This window comes from Scophthalmus maximus, chromosome 15, assembly GCF_022379125.1.
Source record: "Scophthalmus maximus strain ysfricsl-2021 chromosome 15, ASM2237912v1, whole genome shotgun sequence".
Taxonomy (NCBI): domain Eukaryota; kingdom Metazoa; phylum Chordata; class Actinopteri; order Pleuronectiformes; family Scophthalmidae; genus Scophthalmus; species Scophthalmus maximus.
In genome coordinates, this window is record NC_061529.1 from 4,133,107 (window position 1) to 4,154,633 (window position 21,527).

General features: G+C 46.6%; 1 protein-coding gene across 5 annotated transcripts in view; it reads right to left on the reverse strand.

The window, feature by feature from the left end:
* The window catches only part of slc8a3 (solute carrier family 8 member 3), an 88,083-nt gene that overhangs the window by 7,768 nt on the left and 58,788 nt on the right, over nucleotides 1–21,527 (reverse strand). For 2 of the 5 annotated variants that reach the window (XM_035610596.2, XM_035610600.2), the window contains 2 exons: nucleotides 1,761–1,885; nucleotides 1,056–1,155 (listed from right to left, as the gene is read on the reverse strand). In XM_035610596.2, coding sequence (XP_035466489.1) covers nucleotides 1,056–1,155; nucleotides 1,761–1,885 — 225 coding nt within the window. Of the gene's footprint in view, nucleotides 1–1,055; nucleotides 1,156–1,760; nucleotides 1,886–3,175; nucleotides 3,359–3,398; nucleotides 3,538–4,297; nucleotides 4,316–21,527 lie in introns of those variants that run through there. The other 3 variants (XM_035610595.2, XM_035610598.2, XM_035610597.2) reach the window with 3 other exon arrangements.

Genomic DNA, 21,527 nt, shown 5'->3' on the forward strand with positions numbered 1-21,527 from the left:
GTAAAAATGGGTCGTCGTCCTCGTTCGGAGGTTCCGGGGCCTCGTCCGCGTCCCGGCAGCTCACGGGAGACACGGGCTGGGACGCGGCGCTGATCCGAAGTGTCAGGCCACGTGAGCTGGATGGGCTTTTTGGATCATGAAAAAATAAAGCGCGCGGCTGGATTAAATATTTCAGCAGCAAAGTGACAGGCCGAGGCCTTCGCTCCGCTCACTGCGTGGCGGCTGCGACGGAGGCGGCAGACGTGACCTGACACGATGGATGAGTTTTCTTTTTTGCGTACATGAGATTATTCCAGCGGACTCCTCTGATACGAGTTTTTGAAGGCTGATGTTTGAGGGCACCTCTATATTTTTTGGGACTGAAGTCAGTGACAGCCAATAACAAGGAGTTTTTGGACGATTGTATGGATAAACTGTTCCGTCCTTGTGCCGGAGTTTAGCTCTTTTTCGTGACATTCTGGGGAAAATGACACTTATCTGATTTCTTGCAGAGAGTGAGATGAGTGCACTGGCTCCACTCTCATATCTGTACAGTAAATATGAAGCCGCGGCCGGAGGACAGTGGACTTAGTTTAACACAAAGATGGAAACAGGTGAAAACGAGTGCCCCGTTGTTCAACTCGTCTCTTTCATCATTCCGAAAACGGTGAGTCGTCTATTCCAACTCCGCAAAAAAAGGGCAAATAGTTGCCAAAGAATTCTTCCACAAATGACGTTGACAAGATTTACAGCTCTTTATGGAAACCATGAAGTGGCAGAGGACAAATCTTTGGACAATATTTTCGACTATCTTAGACCACATAATAAATAACACGCCAAGACAATCTGACCCATGAATGGTGGATGAATAAACTTGGAGGGACCTGATGTCCAAGTACAGTAGATCTCTGTTTAAGTTCATATATTTTATGTCTTGCTCTGTTGCCCCCTGACCTCACGGAGCCACTGGTCATACGTGCACGAATGTTGCCGGAGCGTCTGAGCGGTGTTCGAAACATTATTTCAGCCTCACATTGCAGCGTGTCCGCGGGGGGGGGAGGCGTGCCGTACCGTACCTGCACTGACTGTGATGGCCTCCATGAACTGGTCCCTCCAGGAGTTCGTTCCCACCACCAGCGCCAGGTTGGTCTTCTTGATCAGCTTGTCCACCGTGCTCTGCACGATTGTAACGTCAACAGAACGACAAGAGCAATTGTGAATTCTCCAGTCTCCCGAAAGAGGAATACATGCGCGCCGCCACATGATGGCAGTGACATGCAGTTCCAGACAACCCTTATTGGACGCGTGATCCCCCCACACACACACACACACACACACACACACACACACACACACACACACACACACACACACACACACACACACACACACACACACACACACACACACACACACACACACACACACACACACACACACACACACACACACACACACACACACACACACACACACACACACACACACACACACACCCCCACCCACACAGACACACACACACACACACACATCAGAGACAAATGTGGTGGGGCTCATTTTTCCGGCGAGGGCGTTAGAGCCACATCTCCTCCAGCGATTCATCTATGTGGGTCGTGGCTTCTGTGGAGTCAGAAATATGCAGCGGCTGGTTTTGTTACTTGTGAGCTGCGCTCTGTTTCCGGCTGCACGGGGGGGGGGGGGGGGGGACACGCCAGCTTCGGCCGTGGTGACAATAATAACCAGGCATCTCACGGCCGCGTTTGAACGTGAACCGTTCCCACCTTGAACTCGTACGACTCCTCAATCACGACTTCCAGCTTGGCGTGTTCGCCCAGCACCGGCTTTCCCATCTCCGCGATGCGCTTGGCTTCCTCCTCGTTTGATGTCATCTTCCTCTCGGGCAGATCTGGAGCGGAGAGAGGGAGATCAAAACGGAAAGTGCGGTGAGAACGACGGCACTCGGAGTGAGAACGCGCGCCGCCGTCACTGGTGACTTTTTGGACTCGTCCGGCCTTCACAGTGCTCCTCACTGTGCGAACCCCCGCCGCTCCGTTAACCTTTCTCTGCGTCCGATTGGTTCGGCGACGTTCCGCGCTCGTTAAAGGTTAGACAAACTTCGCGCGCTCACGATCGATCGGTCGAAACACACAAAACACACAGCGAGCGCAAATGTCGCAGGTCGGAGTTTTGCGGCGACTTTCACAGTCGACATTGATTCGAGAAACACACAGGTCGATCACAGTTTCGGGAGGAAATCCTCTCTGAGTTATTGACTCTAAAGGGTCAGTTCGTCCACATGACATCAATACACGTTTCCTCGCAATGACAAACTTTTTGAGATCCTCCGCCCGGACGCAATTTGTCACCTGCCAATTTGTGACGGCATTGATTTATTTTTTTTCACAATTTATTCCGTCTAACATTGTGTCCATCTGAGTTCAATTTCCCATTCTTAATCCCACCTCTCTGATTGGACTGTTCCGCTAACCAGCAGAGCCAATAATGGACACACCCCCAGGAAAGTGACGCCGATGTCGAAGGCGCCTGAAACTTGTATTCTGGACCAGCAGAGGGGGCGACTCTCACTGGTGTGCAAAAAGAAGTGAGTCCCTGTAGAAGTCTATGAGAAAACGACTCCACTTCTCACGTGATTCATAACGTCAGGAAACATTTCCCCGAGGAGTTTATGGTCTCGATCTCTCGTTTCAAGTCTTCTTCAATACAGCGTGATGTTCATTTTTTTTAATCATACATGTGAGTAGCGTGGATACAGCGTGATTGACAGCTGGTGCCGTCCAACAGGTGCATGGTTGCAGGTGCAGGTGAACGAGCAGTGGGCGAACTCTGTCAGACCCCCGCACTCCAAATATGGTTACTTCTGCTTTTCAAAAATCCAAGATGGCGCTGGCCAAAATGCCTCTCAAAATGGCAGCTCACAAACCAATGGGTTTGGACTCTCACTTGATAATCTGTTTGGTGAAGAATGGGCCTTCTTGCTTGTTTTTTTTTTTTTTTTAAATGTATTTGGGTGAACTGACCCTTTAAACTAATGTAGGTCTTCAGAACAGATCTACAGAGTTAATGGCTTTCATTCACCGTTAAAACTCTTCAATACCTTATGTCAATGATCCAATATTGATTCAAGATTGAACATGCTTTCTGAGTAAGTCCTGATCAATCCCTCTCTCTCTCTCACTTGTCCTGTGTGGCTCTGCTGGGGCCACAGAGAGCTCCACAACATCAATCCTCTGCCGTCGAACTCCATCAAGGAGGAGCGATCGTGGCGTCCGGAGGGCCTCTCGTCCCGCTCGGCGCGCGCGACACCCCCCACCAGCCACCTGGTGCGGAGACCTTGTCATCTTTTTATATAAGCCCCGAGTCCCCAGCAGCCCGCCGCTCTTTGCTGACAACACGCTTACCATTAAATATTAACGTCGCCATTAAAGATCACAGCCAAGTCCCCTCGATAGGAGGACGTGTAGACAAGCGCGCACACACACACGGACAGACAGAGGCATGCATAATATACCAGCGCATGAGTGCCTGCACACACACACACACACACACACACACACACACACACACACACACACACACACACACACACACACACACACACACACACACACACACACACACACACACACACACACACACACACACACACACACACACACACACACACACACACACACACACACACTTTCAAGCTAAATCAATTACACACCCAAGACAGTGTGTACCCTCATGTCCCTGACGGGATTTCTTCTGCTCATGTTTAAAATTTGATTAACCAGCCGTTGCCCTGCTCCGTGCTGCACCGCCACATGACACAATTTCCTTGACAAGGATGATGATGAGAGAGAAAGAAAAAAAAATAAATCATAACGCAAATCACACTGAGGTAATTAAATTTCTAATTTCGGAACTGCAGGTTTCCTTTTTTGTTTTCCCCCGTCTTCTTCTTTATCTCGACAGTTATCAAATGTTCGTACCTCGCTCTGGACTTGAGAACATAATTTATGGATTCATGATTGATGAATCCTCCTGATTAGCATGCAAATCCATCACTAGGTGCGGGAGAGAGCGGCACGTTTGTAACGGTGACAGCAGAGGAGGATAACGGAGTTGACATGCAGTTTGTTTTTTACATACGTCAAACCTCCCGGAACCCATCTGAAGAGAAATAAACCAACACATCACTGATTTCACATCGTGCACAGAGACCCTCAAATTCAAAGCCGGGGTTTTAAAAAAACCACACCAAAACACAGAGGAGTTAGTGGAGATGTTCATAGAGGAGGCGTGGACGACTTACCATCAGCTAACAACAGGGCTGTGGAGGAGAGGAGACGGGGAAGAGGAGGAGGAGGAGGAGGAGGAGGGAAATAATGGAGAAAGTGAGGAGTGGAAATGGAGGACAAGAAACATTGATGAGGAGAAAAGCAGGTTAAGAAGAAGGCGAGTGAATGTGATGGGCTGGGCATCGACCCCGAGGTGTAACATAGTACATGTATGGCGCCGATTATTGGATTGGCTGAGGTGCAGGAGAGAACGGTTTGTCACTTTCTGCAGCCATGAGGGCTAAACGCAGGTTTATTAAGATGAAGATGTCCGATAGAAATCGACTAACTGTCCGAGTAGCACACTAATTCATGAGTTTACCTCTGCCCCCGCTGAGTCAGATAACAGAGTTGGAAGGTAATAATTACACCTGAACCCTCAGTCAGTACGAAGTAGTGTCGTGACGATATATATATATATATATATATATATATTAGAGAACGGTTACTGCAAATATGTTTTCAGAGGATGGAACGCTAGAGAGCGCTTCGCATAGACCGCGCACAGAGTCTAGGAACCGTTGTGTTAAGCACCTGCCTTCAGTACGTGATGGTAACAGACAACTCAGACCGGAACTTTGTACTCATCATCGTCACATAGGCGCCATCTTGTCTCTGATCCGACTACGCCACGTGTGCAATGTGACATACAGGGATCCTGTCTCTTCTGGGTTGTCCCCTCCGCCAGTGAGGCTGTGTGATTGGTTCTATTTGTCTGTTTGTTCGCAGGATCACTCAAAGAGTTAAGGACGAATTTGCGTGAACATTGCAACAGAGACAGGTTTCAGGCATGGTAACGGGTGACCACATTTTGGGAGGGACCCGGTTCCAGGACTTTTTTTTCAACACCATTGCGAGGGGGGATTGCTCACTTCCTTGTTTTGTTTTTATTCTCTGAACTTCTATCATAGAGCTGTTTCATATTTGGTGGTCTCATAATGCCGAAACTTCATCTTGTTTACTGTTAAAAGAACAGTTAAAAAATTTAATAGAGAAAAAAACGAAACAAAACAAAAACAAGTAAATGTTAATGTTGGGTGATAACAAACTGTTATTCTGAATACATCTACTCTCATAGCTTACATCTATCTTTTTTAAATACATACAATGTGCAAAGTTTTTGCTGCCTTTTGTTTGAATCACGACGTGCAAAGTTCATTCTTCACAACTTTTGCAGCAATTCATAAGAAATAAATAATAAGACGACATAAAAAGACGCATAGGGTTTGTTTTGAAGTTAATTAAACGCCAAATACAGGGAGAGCAGCACAAACAGTATGATGACATTTGATAAAAATGAAAATAAAAGGTAAAGAAGCATAATTTAAACAACCTAATCTCCGCTGAAGCAGATTAATTCAATGCACACTTGTGTTTGTTGTTATGAAGATTAACCGATTCGGTTTTCAGACGCAGCGATCAATTATTCAAAATCTGCGAGAGGAGAGGAAAAATCTGAATGTCCGGATGCGAAACACACCAGATAGAATTAATAAGTGAACAGTTACAGTCGAGCAACGACGGCGGACGTGTTATTTGTTGCACAACGAGACTCCGGCTTCCAGCAGAGGACTGTTGGATGTTTAATCACGTCGTCGTCTTCTTCTTCTGCAAACATCACATTCATCAGGGGTATCTCTGCACATCTTGAAATTCACCAGTGGGCGGACTGCAAACTTCATTATGTAAGAGCGCAGCGTTGCCACTGTCAACATGGCAGACGTGAGGGTGACAGGATTTCATTTGACAGCGTCAGTCGGGGGGCGTTTGTGTGTGAACAACAACAAAAAAAAACCTGCCGCAACCTTCCTCGACTGGCTGCCAACCGCCTCCCAAAGTCCTGGGAGCGCGTCGGAGAGTTTGTGTCTCTAATGCTGCTTCAGAAGAATCCGCGAGTTCCTGTGATATTTTATCATCTTAATAATTATTGGGCCCTCAAGTGAATCATACTTCCAAATAGAAGACAAAATATTAGCCACTGATAGCTGCAATTAAAGGTGGTATCAGTGTGAAAAACATTAAACACACAGAGTTAGGCTCTATATAAAGAAGCGAAGACAAAAGGAAATTCAAAATCAGTAAAGAAAAGGCAACAGTGACAGAAGTAAAAAGCGACAAACCAACAAAGAGGTGACGACAGCGCAAATAAAAAATAGGAAATAAGTAAAACCAAAAAGTGCTCCAAGTAAATCCAAACGACTGAGATCAAACTTCACGGAACAGCCGTTGTTAAGTGTTTGAACCCCGTGACTAGAGATTCAAGCACACTGCCTTTTAACGTACACAGCAGGGGAGATTTATCAATTAACCATTTCCCAACACGTCTCTCATTTCATCTTAATAACTGCACTATTATTTCACCTCTTTCAGCCCCATTGATACAAACAGGGTGGAGAAAACTACGAGAAACACCCGCCAGCGTTCAGCACAACTCAATTTAAAACAAACTGCAAACCGCAGCCTCCACAATGACCTCCCATCCAATTATAATGGACATTTTTTCCCACCATCCATCAATGTCCCCTTTTTCTCCTAATTGCCATTATTACACAGGTTATCCAGAAGTGGTCGTACGCAGACCCAGAGTCGCGGGACCGTTGTAGCTGGGTGTACCTAACAAACTGGCACTATAGTCTATATTAACTCCGACGTCTTTCTAGACATTGTACTCATTTCAAATCAAGAGCTAAACCCAAAGGAAACCTTTGGCATCGTCACATCTTTGACAGTTCACCTGTGGCAAAATCTCCTGCCGCCGGGTAAAAACCTCAGATTCAAGGAAACGCTCCGCTGGGTTGTTTCATCAGAGGGTGAGAACTAACAACCTCTGAGGTGTTTCAGGTTGGAGCAGCTGGATATTGAATATATATAGAGATATTGAGATCTTGAATTTGAATTTCCTCTTTGTGGTTTCTTCGAGTTTTACTCTTGTGCTCCTCCGGTTCTTGAGGAACGTTTTGCTGGAGCAGCCTGAGGTTGGGATTTGAAATGTTTTAATTTAACGGTAGTTTTTTTTTTGCCAGTGAGGGGAACGGAGCAGAAATATCGCGCCCCTTTCTCCGCCCGATTGTTCATCTGCACGCCGCAGCTGCCGGGCAGATCGGTGACACGGCGCAACGCGCTCAGATGCCCCTGGCGGAGCGTAAAACCGCAACTTACACTTTGAACGATGAAGAATGAGAAGAAGTGGGGAAGACAATTGCGTGACAGGAGACGCCACAAGTGGACGAGGCGAGAGGCGAAAGCCTCCCCCGTGACGCCCGGCCTCCCGAGATCCGCGCCGACCACGCTTTCCCTTTGACAGCTTCATCTTAACTTAACTCCTCACATCCACGAAACAAGGACAACATTTTTATAAAAAAAAGAGGGATCAAGAGACTCTGAAAGCAAAACCAAACGCTGGTCACTTCTTCCATAAAAAACGAAAGCGGCGCCTGCTGGGACATCCGTCACCCAGACGTCGCACTAATGGACCCGTTTGTGGTCGCGGGCGGCCTCTCAGCTGCCTGAATCAAATACAGTTTACAGTTGATCATCATTAGCGGCTAAGTGCATTAATTGCCGTGGGCGACTTGCTGCATTATCATTAGTACCAGCGGAGCCAACGCTGATCGGGAGCCAAGTAAAAGCCAGCTGGGGTCAGTCTGAGTGTGTCCACACGCCAGTCGGTGGACACGGTGTGCCGCTTAGTCGAGGCGGGAGAGGGAGCAGCTGGAGATGAAGAGGGCCGCGAACCACGCAACACAACATGCATGAGATACACAAGCACGAATACACAAAAAATAGAAATATGCACATAACAAGCACAGAAAAAAGTCATTTTTGATACGTGTGGTGTTTGTTCGATTACCGAATGATTTGTTTAGTGTATGGAATTGTTAAAAGCCTCAAGTGATGTCGTCCAATATCTCGTTTGTCAGATCCAAAATAATAATTTTCCAAAATTACAACAGAGAAGGACCCTCATAGTTTGGGGAGCTGGGACCATTTTGTCTTTGCAGTGATAAAAAAAATTCCGTTATTGGGCAAGAAAATAACAGAATTGACGCGAAAAGAAAAGGAGGTTTGCTGATAAAGAAACACACACACACACACACACAAACACACATTAACATAAAGACAAACAGAGGTGTTTCGCAGGCAGACGTAATGGTAGCGACTGCGCTCACAACAGAAGGTTGTCATTCTGCCAGCACAACAATTGCGATAGGGAAGATTAACCAAAGGGATGTAATTGAAGGGGTGGAGGAGTGTATTTGTGTGTGTGTGTGTGTGTGTGTGTGTGTGTGTGCATGTGTGTGTGAAGGGGTAGGCAGGGTTGTCTGCATTTAACTGCTGCTGTTGTCATCATCAGCGCGTTCTCCCTCGTGCTCGGCCTAATCAGATCCTGTCTCGTTACAAAAGAGTGAGTCCCTTCTCCGGCTCTCGCGCTCTGAGTCACAGCGTCAGATACGCAGCTAATGTTCGCCTTTCTCTCCGCGCGCAGCTCGTTAAGACGGGATCATCATTTGACTTATCGTGGGGCTATTCTCGTCGCCGAGGCCAGAGGCGGATTTCTGGGCCTGTGTCGGGAGCGGCGCGGGGATGGGCGGGTGGAGATAAAAGAATCTGGTGGACGAAGAAGATGGCTGGGTGGATTTATGGAGCGAAAGAAACAAGGTCTGGAGAGAGGAAGAAATGAATGGAAGAATGAAAGAACAAATGAAGCAAGGGTGGAATAAGGGAGAGGTATGAAAGGTTGGGATGGGGAGGAGTGGATGGATGGACGCCGGTGGGGATTGGGGGGATGAACACAGGCATGAAGGGAGTGAGGAGGATCCCGGAAAAAAACTCACTGATGAATGAAAAAAAAAAAGGGAGATATGGGTAGAAAAGATGAAGGGAGTCATCAGGAAATGAGAAATTGATAAACGGGTGAATGCAACGGACTGATGGAGGGAATCGGCAGAAACGGGAGAGCAGAGAGAAGTTATCGAGGGAAACAAGAACTGAAGCTGGGGACGAGTGGAGATAGAGGGGGGCGAGTGGAGTGATGGCAAATAGATTTATGGAGCGGTAGAGGATAGGAACGTGGCGAGCTGGATGGATGATTGATAGAAATATAGGAGGAGGATACATGGATTGGTGCAGGTAGGAGGGAGGGATAATGAGCTGGGAGAAGAGAGGGAGCGTTTGAGTTATGGAGGAATAGTAAATGGACTGTGCTTAAATAGTTCCATAGCTAAGCAGAAAAGTGCTTCATGGTGCCTCTTATTAACACACACACACACACACAGTGGTGGAGCAACTATAAAAGGGCTAAACTATCTGGGGTTCACTTTGGCGTTCAGGGTCTTGCTCACAGAACATGTGGTCAGGAGGAGCCGGGGATCGAACCGGGCCTACAACCCAACCCTACAATTATTGCACAGCATCCTCTGCATCTCAAGTATCCCGGGGTCTTGTTGGTGAGTGAAGGAGGGAAGATGGAGGGAAGATTCCCTTGTTATAGTCAGCTTTGCTTCATACTGAAATACAAAGAGGTTATGAGTCCTCCGAGGCCACATGGCTCTCTGTCGGAAAACGGTGGATTGTTCTCTACGGGGTCGGGGGTGAGTTGCTGAGTGAAGGAATTTCAGTATCTCGGGGTCTTGCTCACGAGTGAGGGGAAAATGGTGCGGGAGATCGATAGGCCTATGGTCATGAGCTATAGAAATAATCAGATGGCGAATACAAGCAGCCGAAAATTAGCTTCTCCGTAGTGTGGCTGGGCGCAGCCTTAAAGATAGGGTGAGGAGCTCAGACATCTGGGAGGAGCTCAGAATAGAGCTGCCGCTTTCGCGTGGAAGGGGGGTCAGTTGGGGTAGACCCAGGGGTAGACCAGGAAATCACTGGAGGTACTACGGATCCCATGGCTAGAGAGAGGGGCGTCTGGAACACCCTGCCTAGCTGGCTAAAAATGGGTGGATGAATGGATAGAATGGCTGGATGCCATCTGTGCCATAGGCCAAAGCAAAGCATAAGGAAGGAACATAAAGGAAAAGATGGGATACAATGATGATAAAGAGGATAGAGGGATGAAATGATGGGACGTATGGAAGCTTGTGGGAATTGGGAGGATGGACAGAAGGATGAAGGGACCAGTAGATATGGCGGGAAAGAGGAATGTAAGGACTTGAGGGTTGCAGGAATTGGTGGATGGATGGATGGATGAGTGGAGGGAGGAATGGATGGATGGAATAATGGAAGCATGGAGAGACAAGAGAAAGATGTATGGATGAAGGAGAGACTGGAGGCGAGGGAGAGAGAGAGCTCAGAGTGAGGCGTTAAATAATAACGGTTCAGGATCGCAGCTGAGCGGCCGCCGTCGTCTCCGGTCTGCATCGCTGCACACACACACACACACACACACACACACTCTGCCTGCGAGAGGAGCAAGATGACAAAGATGGATGCCTCGGCGGCCTTTATTATCTTTCAATATGCATGCTGTGTAACGCGTCCATCATCTTGTTATGCTGTATCCGTGTTCCTGACGGCGTGGAATCGGAAGGCGTCAAAATGCCGAGTACATCGCCATACTTAATCTTCTGAGGCAGCGCTGCTAGACTGAATGAGCTGATGATTTAACTGAATGCTGGATGATTTCACTTGAGCACCGCGATGAAGGCCCTTTTCGCGTCTGAAAAGGCACGTCTTTAATCTTGTTGCCGAGCTAATTAAAGCCGCTTTTTACGTGAGGCACTTCAACGCCAATGAATCTTTGAACGCGCTCATTTGGAGATATTGGGGTGATTACTGTAAACCGCTACAATCAGTGACTCTTGCAGTCACAACACTGTCAAATATACGGCGCAAAACAGGAAAGAGCTTTGAACAATTCAACCCTGCTATTCGACCCCAGATTTGGTTTAATCTGTATCTCTGAAACACAGGTGGTGGGGAAAGCCTGCACAGCCCCGACAGTCGGAGAGCCTCCCTCCGGAGCCCACAGAGATTCTGCTAATCGGCTCATATGCTGCATTTCACTTGGGACAGTTTCTCATGTTAACACGAGACTCGCTCTCTTCTTGCTATTTCTGGCCGACTCCGCGGTGGTTCTCCCTCCCGTGGCCTTTCTCCTTTTGGATCTCTTTCCTTTATCTTCCCCTCGCCCTACTCTAATTCTTTTATCTTGAGTTCCCTCTCTTTGCACTCTGCCATCTCTCATCATTCCGCTTCGTCCGCTCATCCGTATATCTTGCCCGTCTTTCTCCGGCTCGTCGGGCCCCTCTACATTCACATGAGACTGGGACCAGTGCGGCTATAAAATACCCCAAATAACTGACTTTGGAAATTATTGTCCAAATATGTTTTCTGACCTTGAACTGAAAAGAAATATAGAGGGTCAAGATGAGGTCCTAATTGAAGGAGATAAAGAAGAAAATTAACAAAATACATAACTACAGCATGAAAATAATTCTCTGATCAGTTCAGTAATTTGAGCTACATACTATCCTCAGATTATGAAAAACAGGTACTAACCAGACTCATTAAGGACATTCTGATTGTTGCTCATGTAGCTATGGTTGGCCATATTTTCATTATCAATTCATTTGACAGTTATTTCCTGATTTATCTTCTCTATGCTTTACAAAAAATAAGACCATTTTTGGAGACTGTAAGTAACTAAAACCAGTCCGAAAAATACTAAATTACTGACACGTGAACATCTGATAGATAAATAGATTAATTTCCTTTATTGACCCTAAAGGAAAGTTGCAGTGTCACGTCACAAAAACAATGAGGTAGGTAGATTTAAAAAAAAAACCAATGCAATTAAAGGCGTAAAGGAGTGGGGTCTGCTCCGTCACATCCCGTTCAGTCTGGTGTCGAGGTGGACTCGGGTCATTTGTATCTCTCCACCACCACCACAAGCTTTACTTCACCACTTCTCCTCTCCCTCCACATTTCACTGCCATTCCCATGCATCTCTCATTCCCTGCCTCCCTGTCTTTCTGTCTCTTTCTCTCTCTCTGGGATTCGTCCGGTCCAGATGTCACGCCGGACGCGCTGGAAACGGCTGCGCTGTGCGGATCAAATAGAGACGAGCTCCCTCTTCTTGTTAACAGTCTGTTTATTCTGCAGCCATATCAGCCTCACTGCCGCGTCGGCAGCAGGCAATTACAGAGCAGATCACCAACCCCGATAATGTCATCAGACCAGGCCTCCCACACACACACACACACACACACACACACACACACACACACACACACACACACACACACACACACACACACACACACACACACACACACACACACACACACACACACACACACACACACACACACACATAAGTGATGGAGATTACCACCACCATGAAGTAGAGTTTCTTTCTCGCTACATTTCATTGGCATATATTGTACTTTTTTACTCCACTACATTGATTTGACGGCAGAAGCTATCTTATTAGAATCAGATCTCATGCATTAAACATAAGGTCAACTCATAAAATACATATAAAATAATAGTCTTTGGAGCTCGTCCCAAACTATTTCCACCCTATGGTGCATCAATTACATTTTTTTTGGTCCGTCTTGGAAGTCGTCCAAATTTAAAATAAACTGTAATATTAAATCAATTCGAAGGAAAACTGAATGTAACGATTCCCCTGTAATGATGTATACTCACACTGTCGTACAATTACTTAATCAGAAGATCTCGTAACAGTTTTGACCTCAAGACTTTTCAGTATTGCTATACTTATGAGGACAATCTGTTCATTCTCCCTATCCCCGAGATAAGAATGATATGATATGTAAATTTCAGTGGCGTCACACTTTACCATGAGTTCCCCATGTTAACTTGGCGCTGGCGTAATATTCACCCCAGGCTCTGTCAGTTTTAACCCAGTGTATTTAGGGACAAAAATAACTTTAGTTAGTTTTGATCTTCATGATTACACTTATGGTTGAGCTTAAGGTTCGGCCAATGACCGCAGTCACGGTTAAAAGAGACAACATTGACATTGAGTGTTAAAATCCAACATTTTGTTTTGTTGCCCCTCCCTTTTTTAGACATTGGCCAATAGAGGGCCGTCATTTTGGGCATGAACCCGACATACACATGGAGGGGTTTTCCTTTCTGTGGAGGCGCTGCGGCGAGTTCGTCGCTGACGGGAGCGCCTCTCGTCTGCTCGCCGTGATGTAGTGTGCTGACATCCCCGCTGTAACCCTGAGCGCCGATTAACAGCCCTGCCCAGACACGTCCGCCTACGCGTCGCCTCATCGGCTTTTCACAGGCCAAGCCCCAAGGATCCCTCCGAGGCCCTCGACATCCACTTATCATACGCAATACTATCATCCATTTTTCCACCCAGGACTGCAGTGGAAGTAACTTTCTATTTTTTTGTTAATACTTTTATGTCTCACCCTCTGGGCACGAGACAGCCGGAGTATGAATATTTTAACGAGTGTGTTTAAAGAATTTTGCTCCCAAATGAGACATCCACCAGAATGGCTGTTATCCGAAAAAAAATGAGAGCAAACGATTCAGCCATGCAAGTCTTTTTGTTGACACACTCTCCAGACTGAGAGCTACGGTTTATTTAAGAATTGGGAGCTAAAAACCCCTTTCCTGAGTGTGATTTGATCTATTTTCTGATCCGTAGTTCACATGCAGAGACACGCAACGACTGCACACAACATGTTGTTGTCGCCTCGTCCCCGTCACATTTCGTTTTCGCAGGTGAACCAGAACTCTTTAAGTGCTGCTCTTGGTTCAAAGGCCGCACCTGAGCGCTTCGCGATGAAGAGAGGCCGCCTGACTGCTGCTTTCAAAGCTTCACGTCACACATCAGATCCACACCGACACCCCCGTCCTCGCAGACGCACAAAACTCGACAGAAACGATGGCGACGCAGTTTTGCTGCTGTAATACGAAGAGACATTCACATTATGACGTGGCGATGGTGCTGGATAAAAAAAACCAAAAAAACTTAACTTAAACCCCCTCCTCATTTTTCATACTATTTATGTTTGCCATTTATTTGCAAGGATGAGGCTGTGTATGAGAAGGTCACCGCTGACACCAACATTAATGAGAGCCCGCGTAGAAGTCTGGTGCCCCTGCTGGCCCGCACCTGTGCCGGTGCCACCAGCGTGGCAGGTAACAGCGCAGCTCATCCATATCTCTCTGCGCTGCCGACAGCCTCCGCACAACCTCTCAGGAACAATTACTGCTCTTCCACCTCCTCATCACAGATGGTGAGGGGGCTTTCAGAGCAGCTCCCCCCCCCCCCTCATTCTGAGGCTCATCGTCTCTGTGGTTGACTCCGTCTCTTCCCACCTCTTGGTCTTTTTTTTGTTTTTTTTATGCTCAGACTATTCCTGTCGCTCCCTCCTCCCCCTCGACAGCCATCCTTTCCCTCGCTGCGTCTCCCAGCTCGAGATTCAACAGTTCAATTTGAATCCATTACACCCGAGCCCCTGACAGCGTGCGCCATGGTAACCGTTACTAGACAACAATCTCGCCGCGACTCTCCTTCCAGGCGAGGCCGCCGGCAGCTGGGAGACGCGCTGCAAGGGATGAGAGGCGTCTCCATGTATAAGCTCTCGTGCCATTCGCTAAGTGACGGGTCCCGTCCTTCAAATGCAACCCCAATCTGGGACGGGAACAACGGATCGCAAAGTAAATCGCATCAAGGCCTGCGGAATGAAATGTATTTGTTTAAGAGCAGCATCGCGGTGATTCGGAGCAGAGGGATGAATGTAATTCGATGACGATACGCCAACGCTCTATTGTCATTCCCCGTGCGAGGCTGCCCCCCCCCCCCCGTAGCCCTCCTATCTGCTGCGCATGACGCTGAGTTAATGTGGATGAGAATGCAGCAGCGGCGGCGATGGCTGGAGTAGCCCTGCGCCATGGCTCCGTCCTTGAGGGGAAGCGTAAAGACATCGTGAATCAACGGCACGTTGTCTCGCCTCCCACGCTAACTACTGTGCAACAGCCCAGCAATCACCGTCCCAGAAAGTCAGCGCCGACCTCCGCGCCCTACTCTAAGTATACACTTGCAGCTCCGCCGTTGTCTTGACGCACGGAAAGTTGGGCCAACAACGTGAACGGAGAGAAAGATGCGCGACGGAATTATGCACGCTTGTAATCACAATCAGGGACAATCAAAGGGGCCGTTCACGCAACGCTTCCCACGATAACGCCGCGTCGGCGAATTACCATTTAATTGCATGTTGATACGATCGATGCCGCTTTGATAGTTAGCTCAGCGCAAGCAGAGGGGGGGGGGAAGACATCCGGTGTTTCGTCTGGCCGAAGGACTGACACAGCAGAACGTGGCATCTGTGTTTTAAAATGAGCGACAGCTGTTTCTCGCAAAAGTGACTGTCGCCATTAAAGCGACACATGTAATCGACAATTGTGTAGTTTAAGAGCTAATGTACCTGAAAAACTTAAGATGGTCATGAACTCAAACCGCATCGCCTCTAAGGAGACAAGAGGACATGAGGACAAAAAATGAAATTGGATTTAAAGTCATTGCAAATGCAAATATAACATTTTTTGTACAGCCACAGAAAACAGTGACCTGACGCGCATCCGTACGCACTGCGCTCAATCATCATAATAAAAATATGTCTAGAAAACAAGACATGACTTTTTTTTTTTTTTCATTTTTCATCCATTTAAAATATTACATCCAGTGATGGAACACGACGGCGCAGCCACAGTGAGCTGATGAAATGAGATTGTAGTTGCTCGTGACATGGATGGTTTTGCAAACAGATGTACTGTACGTCGGCCGTCTGTGGACTTTCTGACAGATTAGTTGCTTGAGGAGTGTTTGGATAACCGGGGACATTTAGCATTAAACCACACTTGCTAATACCACGAGTAACCACGGGCCAAATTAACCAGGATTGACTCAAAGATTTGCACGGATTACATCTTTAATAACTCAGCTTCCCAACTTTTAAATGACTATTTTTCAATCAAACGGGAGTCCAGTAATGTAGAAAGTGCATTAACTCTTCACAACGTTCATTATCATGTCTCACCCCGGCCTCTGACATTCCTCCTGGTGACTCCCCCCCCCGAAAAAGAAGTGGAGCTTTAATGAAGTCAGGGAAGTCAGCATGCATGAATAGCGCCGGGCTCCCATTTGAATTAAGTCTATTCATCCGTGCCAGTGTGATTTCTCTGTGGTACTGAGGCAAACGAGGGGCCGCCGAGTCGTGACATTTGCGCCACGGCTGGTGGAGCAGGCAGGGAGGTGAACACCCATCTGCCGGCATCCCCCTGACCACCAAATCCAAACCCAGCGCAATACGTAGGCTTTGACCGGAATGACAAAAGGTATGAGGTGAAAGGAAAGTCAGGTGTGTTTGTGATGGGGTCTCCCCGCGGATATTTACACATTCCGTCTTCAGATGAGTAAATAGAAGACCTCTAACCTCTTTGAAATGAAACACACGAGCAAACACAAACTCCCATAATCAAATAAAACTGCATCCATATCTTAGACTCACTGAAGGAATCTTGCAGGTCAGGTCACCTGGGAAATACAGTCCTCGGGGCACATTTTATGATTACATAATAATCTTTACTTGAATCCATTACCAGCGTGGGGAATAGTATCAGTGTCACATCATTCTAATTTCTGAAGTCTCTTGACATAAAGGTAATCCCTTTAAGATTTCAATTTTAATTGTGTCATCTGTATTCAAAGACAGGCCTGAAAATAAGCCAAGAACAAGCCCAGAGACTCGGCTGATAACAGAGAAGGGATTTAACAAATTTAATAGCGAAGGCAAACTTCTGACCCCCCCCCAGGACTGACGTGAGTTCATGCAGGCAGGTGTACAACGAGCAGCACGCATCCCCCGGCAATAAAGTCAAGAGAAAATAGTGCACCAGAGAAAGGAGTTGACTCCCAATTCAGTTGCAGGTGCATCCTTCGGAGGCGGCATTTGAAGACGGCTTGCGTCACGGCGGGCGCGACAAGGCGTTCCCATTTGGAAGGCTCCTTTTAAACGCAACGGATAAATGTGTCCCTCCGTTCCCAAGCAAAGACAGATGCAATGGGTGGACCCCCCTGGACCAACCTTCGCTAAGCCAACTGCGAAGGTTGGTCCCTCGAATACGAGAGCGGTGTGGATCTTTTCATATAACCCTCCCAAAGAAAGTTGAGATAAGCGCAGAAATTGTCAAATCTGTGTGAGGGGGGAAATCAATATGGAGACTTTAATTAGCGTGTGTAAATATTGCCTAACTTCGCAGATAGCTTCTGAAGTCTACAATGTCAATCCACTGTCCTCGTCCATCCTCCACCCCTCAAATGAGCCATGGTTACAGAACAGACCCGAGGTCTCGGGGCCAGGTCCCCGAATCGCCCGCCAACAGGTAGCGAGGTCACCGCCTCTGCGGCGAGCGGCAGCTGTTCCCCATCGATCGCTCGGCCGAGGTCTCGCCGCTCTCCGCCGTCAGTCCCTGGAACAAGGGCAGAGCTCGACGAGCCTCTGGAAAACTGACTGTAAAAAGGCACCGGGAGACGGGAATTAGCAGATCAGCGGCTCCTGTGCGTCATTAGCTAAGGTAATAATGGATAGCTTCGCGGGAGGTTTCACTGTGTAATGATGCGTATGATGGCACGTGCCCTCGTTTAACATCACGCGAGCCTATATTGAGCACAATTAAACCGAGACCCGTGTAAAATGTGTCATTTGATGAGCAAATGCTGTTAAATTGACAGATCTCAAGATGATCCACTTGCTATCCGTCCTCGCAAGGATTTCAGAAGCTCGATCTCGGCACGCCGATTGAAATAGTCAATGTGCATACCTCTGTCCATGGGACGCAGTGTAACAGATGTGTCCTTACATGCTGGTACTGCCGTGGGAGGTACACGGTAGCATAATCCATCACACACACACACACACACACACACACACACACACACACACACACACACACACACACACACACACACACACACACACACACACACACACACACACACACACACACACACACACACACACACACAGTACAACTTATTATTTTTTAAATCTGAATGAGCTTAACATGAAAACACAATAAAGGACCAGAACATTTACTGCAGCAATCATCCTCCAGACAAAATGACTGAGGTCAAAATGATGCTGAACGACTCATCCAATGTTTGTTGTGCTTATAGCTACATTACTGCCTCAACGTTTTCTACACTATAAAATGTTTTGAGATGGTTCAATTTAAAATGCAGATTTTCCTTTCACTTTAAAAATGTGATGTCGAAATCGTCCTTCTGAGTTGTGACGATACAAAACTAGGAAAATACAGATCTTCCTCATGACTGCCATTATTTTCACTATTAGGAAAATGAATAATTCCTTTGGTATGTTAAAGACACAGAAGGTTCCCCTCATATATGTTTTCATCAAACCACAAAAACTCATAAACTTCTCATGAAAGTCTGCTGATGCTGATGATCATAATTCTTTAGGAACTAAATATAATAATTTGATTAAACTCACAATAGTGATTTCATTCAATTTCACTTACTTATTTATTCAACAACTCATATTTATATGCTTTGAAGTGGACTTTAAGTCAAAACTAATTCAAATTCAAAAAACCGTACATTTATATACTGTGTATATATATATTTATATAATATACACAGATAATACACACACACACACACACACACATATATATATATATATATATATATATGTGTGTGTGTGTGTGTATTATCTGACTCTGCTACCTTTCTACATTATGTTTTACAGTGTATATTTCTAGACGTGATGCTGCCTCCTCCTTCGATCACAGTGAAGTTGCCAAAAAACCATCAACAGCTTCACTCTGACCTCCTGGCACATCCACCGGGAGATACCCCCCCCCCCCATGCCATCTGTAATGGCCGGCGGGGCTGGCGATAAGGAAATGGTGTCTTCATCTCAGCCCAGTTAGGCAGCTAATTGATTCAATACCCGTCATTTAGAAGTCCTCCAGGCCTCCAGGATGGAGCACTTCGGCCCTTTGAACAGACGTGAGGTCCCCCGAGCAGAGCAACCAGAGAGAGAGTGTGTTCGAATCTTAAATGAAGCTGGGTATACTGAGGTGGCAACCCACGACGTGACGTCGCCCTTTGGTTGACAGCTGTTCTGAAGCCTTGAGTTTTGGTATTTTGATCAACGCAATCTTGGTCTTTTGAAACCGGTAGCAACCATATTTGGAGGAGCAGGGGATGACCCATTGGACGGTACTAGCTGTCAATCCGACGCTTTCCATGTCCCAATACCATACCGTGCTTTCACGTCTATTTTATTCTAAATTGGACCATATTTTACGAAATGAACATATTGCTATAATATGAGTATAAAATAAGTTCTTTCTATGATGGGAATCATAGAGTCCCCCCACCCCCCCTTTCTTGGGATGAACACAGTGAAGATCAGCCTGCGTTTCTACTGTACACACTGTATGTTACTGAAATGCTCCTGTGTGTCTGTTTCAGCAGAGATCTTTGGTTTTTGGAAGGTTTCACACACAGATTAGAAGAAAAAAATCTGCTACTACACCAGAGGGACTTTTACTAGAACACAAGAAAAGCAGCCGAAATTACAGCGACGACGGTTTGTACTGCTGCTGCTGTGTCACAGCCACTTATTAGTCTGGAGTGAGTCTCGCAGACGGAAGCTGGAGCATTCAGTCAGTACGTCTTAAGGTTGAGATAATGATGACCATCAGCAGCAGCACATTTATTTATTTTTTAAATTAGGTGAGCACTGTAGTTAATTTGTAGCTCAGACTGATTTCCTTTCCAATCCAATTTCCTGCAAGGTAATTTCGGTATATACCCATTTACACATTCCCCAAACATAAAGTCATACCTATTGAATACTTGTGTTTATAGTCAATGTGAAGATGTAACACTGTGTAACGACGACGTTATCGGAATGGTTTCGTTCGCGGTCGCTTTGGTTTTAGCGTTCACCACAATATGACTCATTTGGAGGTAATGAATGTGTGTGTGCTAGTGTGTGTGTGTGCGTGCGTGTGTGTGTGTGTGTGATGGAGGGGATTGGAGGAGACCTGGCCGAGCTCAAACAATAGCATGTGAAGTGCCCTCAGATGCCACGAGAGCTCAGTGCGAGCGCCGGGGCTGACGGGTGGCACATTTCCCTACGCTGGGCCTGATTTGAATGGAAAGTGGCAGGATGGGAGATGGATTACCGCAGGGGGGGAGATGGGGGGGTGCATTAATCCCACAGCCATGCATGCATGCATGCGCTAACACACACACACACACACACACACACACACACACACACACACACACACACACACACACACACACACACACACACACACACACACACACACACACACACACACACACACACACACACACACACACTTACTTTGGTCCTCTCTCACACACACACACACACTTACTTTGGTCCTCTCTCACACACACACACACACACTTACTTTGGTCCTCTCACACACACACACACACACACACACACACACACACACACACACACACACACACACACTCTTACTTTGATCCTCTCCTCCTCATTCAGTTTTATGTTCACATGGAAGAAACCCACTTGCACGAGTCCATGCAACAACACTGTAACACACCACCACCACCATGCATGGATGATGATGATGATGATGATGATGATGATGCCATCGACTGCTTTGAAGCACACGCGTCCCGCAGTGTCATTTGAAAGCCCCCAGGCTTCCCCGGTGAGCTCCGACCCCCTCAACCATCCTCTCCCTCTCATCCACCTCAGAGAAGATTTCTCTGTCCTTTCATTTTTCTATTTCTCAATCTGTTCTTTTGACCCCGTTTTTTTTTCTTCCCAGAACCATAGGGTCAGTTGTCTCGTGCTATAACAAATCACCCTTGTCGTTGGAACACAGGCCTGAGCTAAACTACTACTAAAGTCAAAAAGGACAGCTTCATGCCTACAGTTTTCTTTGGTTGACACCATGACGTCAGAATTTGAGTCAAACGGCTGCATAGTGAGAAAACATGATGCTATAAATGCACTGTGGTCCATCATTTCAGAGACGATAAGGACGCACAAAATGAAAGCAAATCAAATTTCTCTTTTGCTAATAATAACAATAATAATAAATTTCATTTACAGGTCACTTTTCAGTGCTGAAAGCAATCTCAAAGTGCTACAGAGTAAAAACAAGATA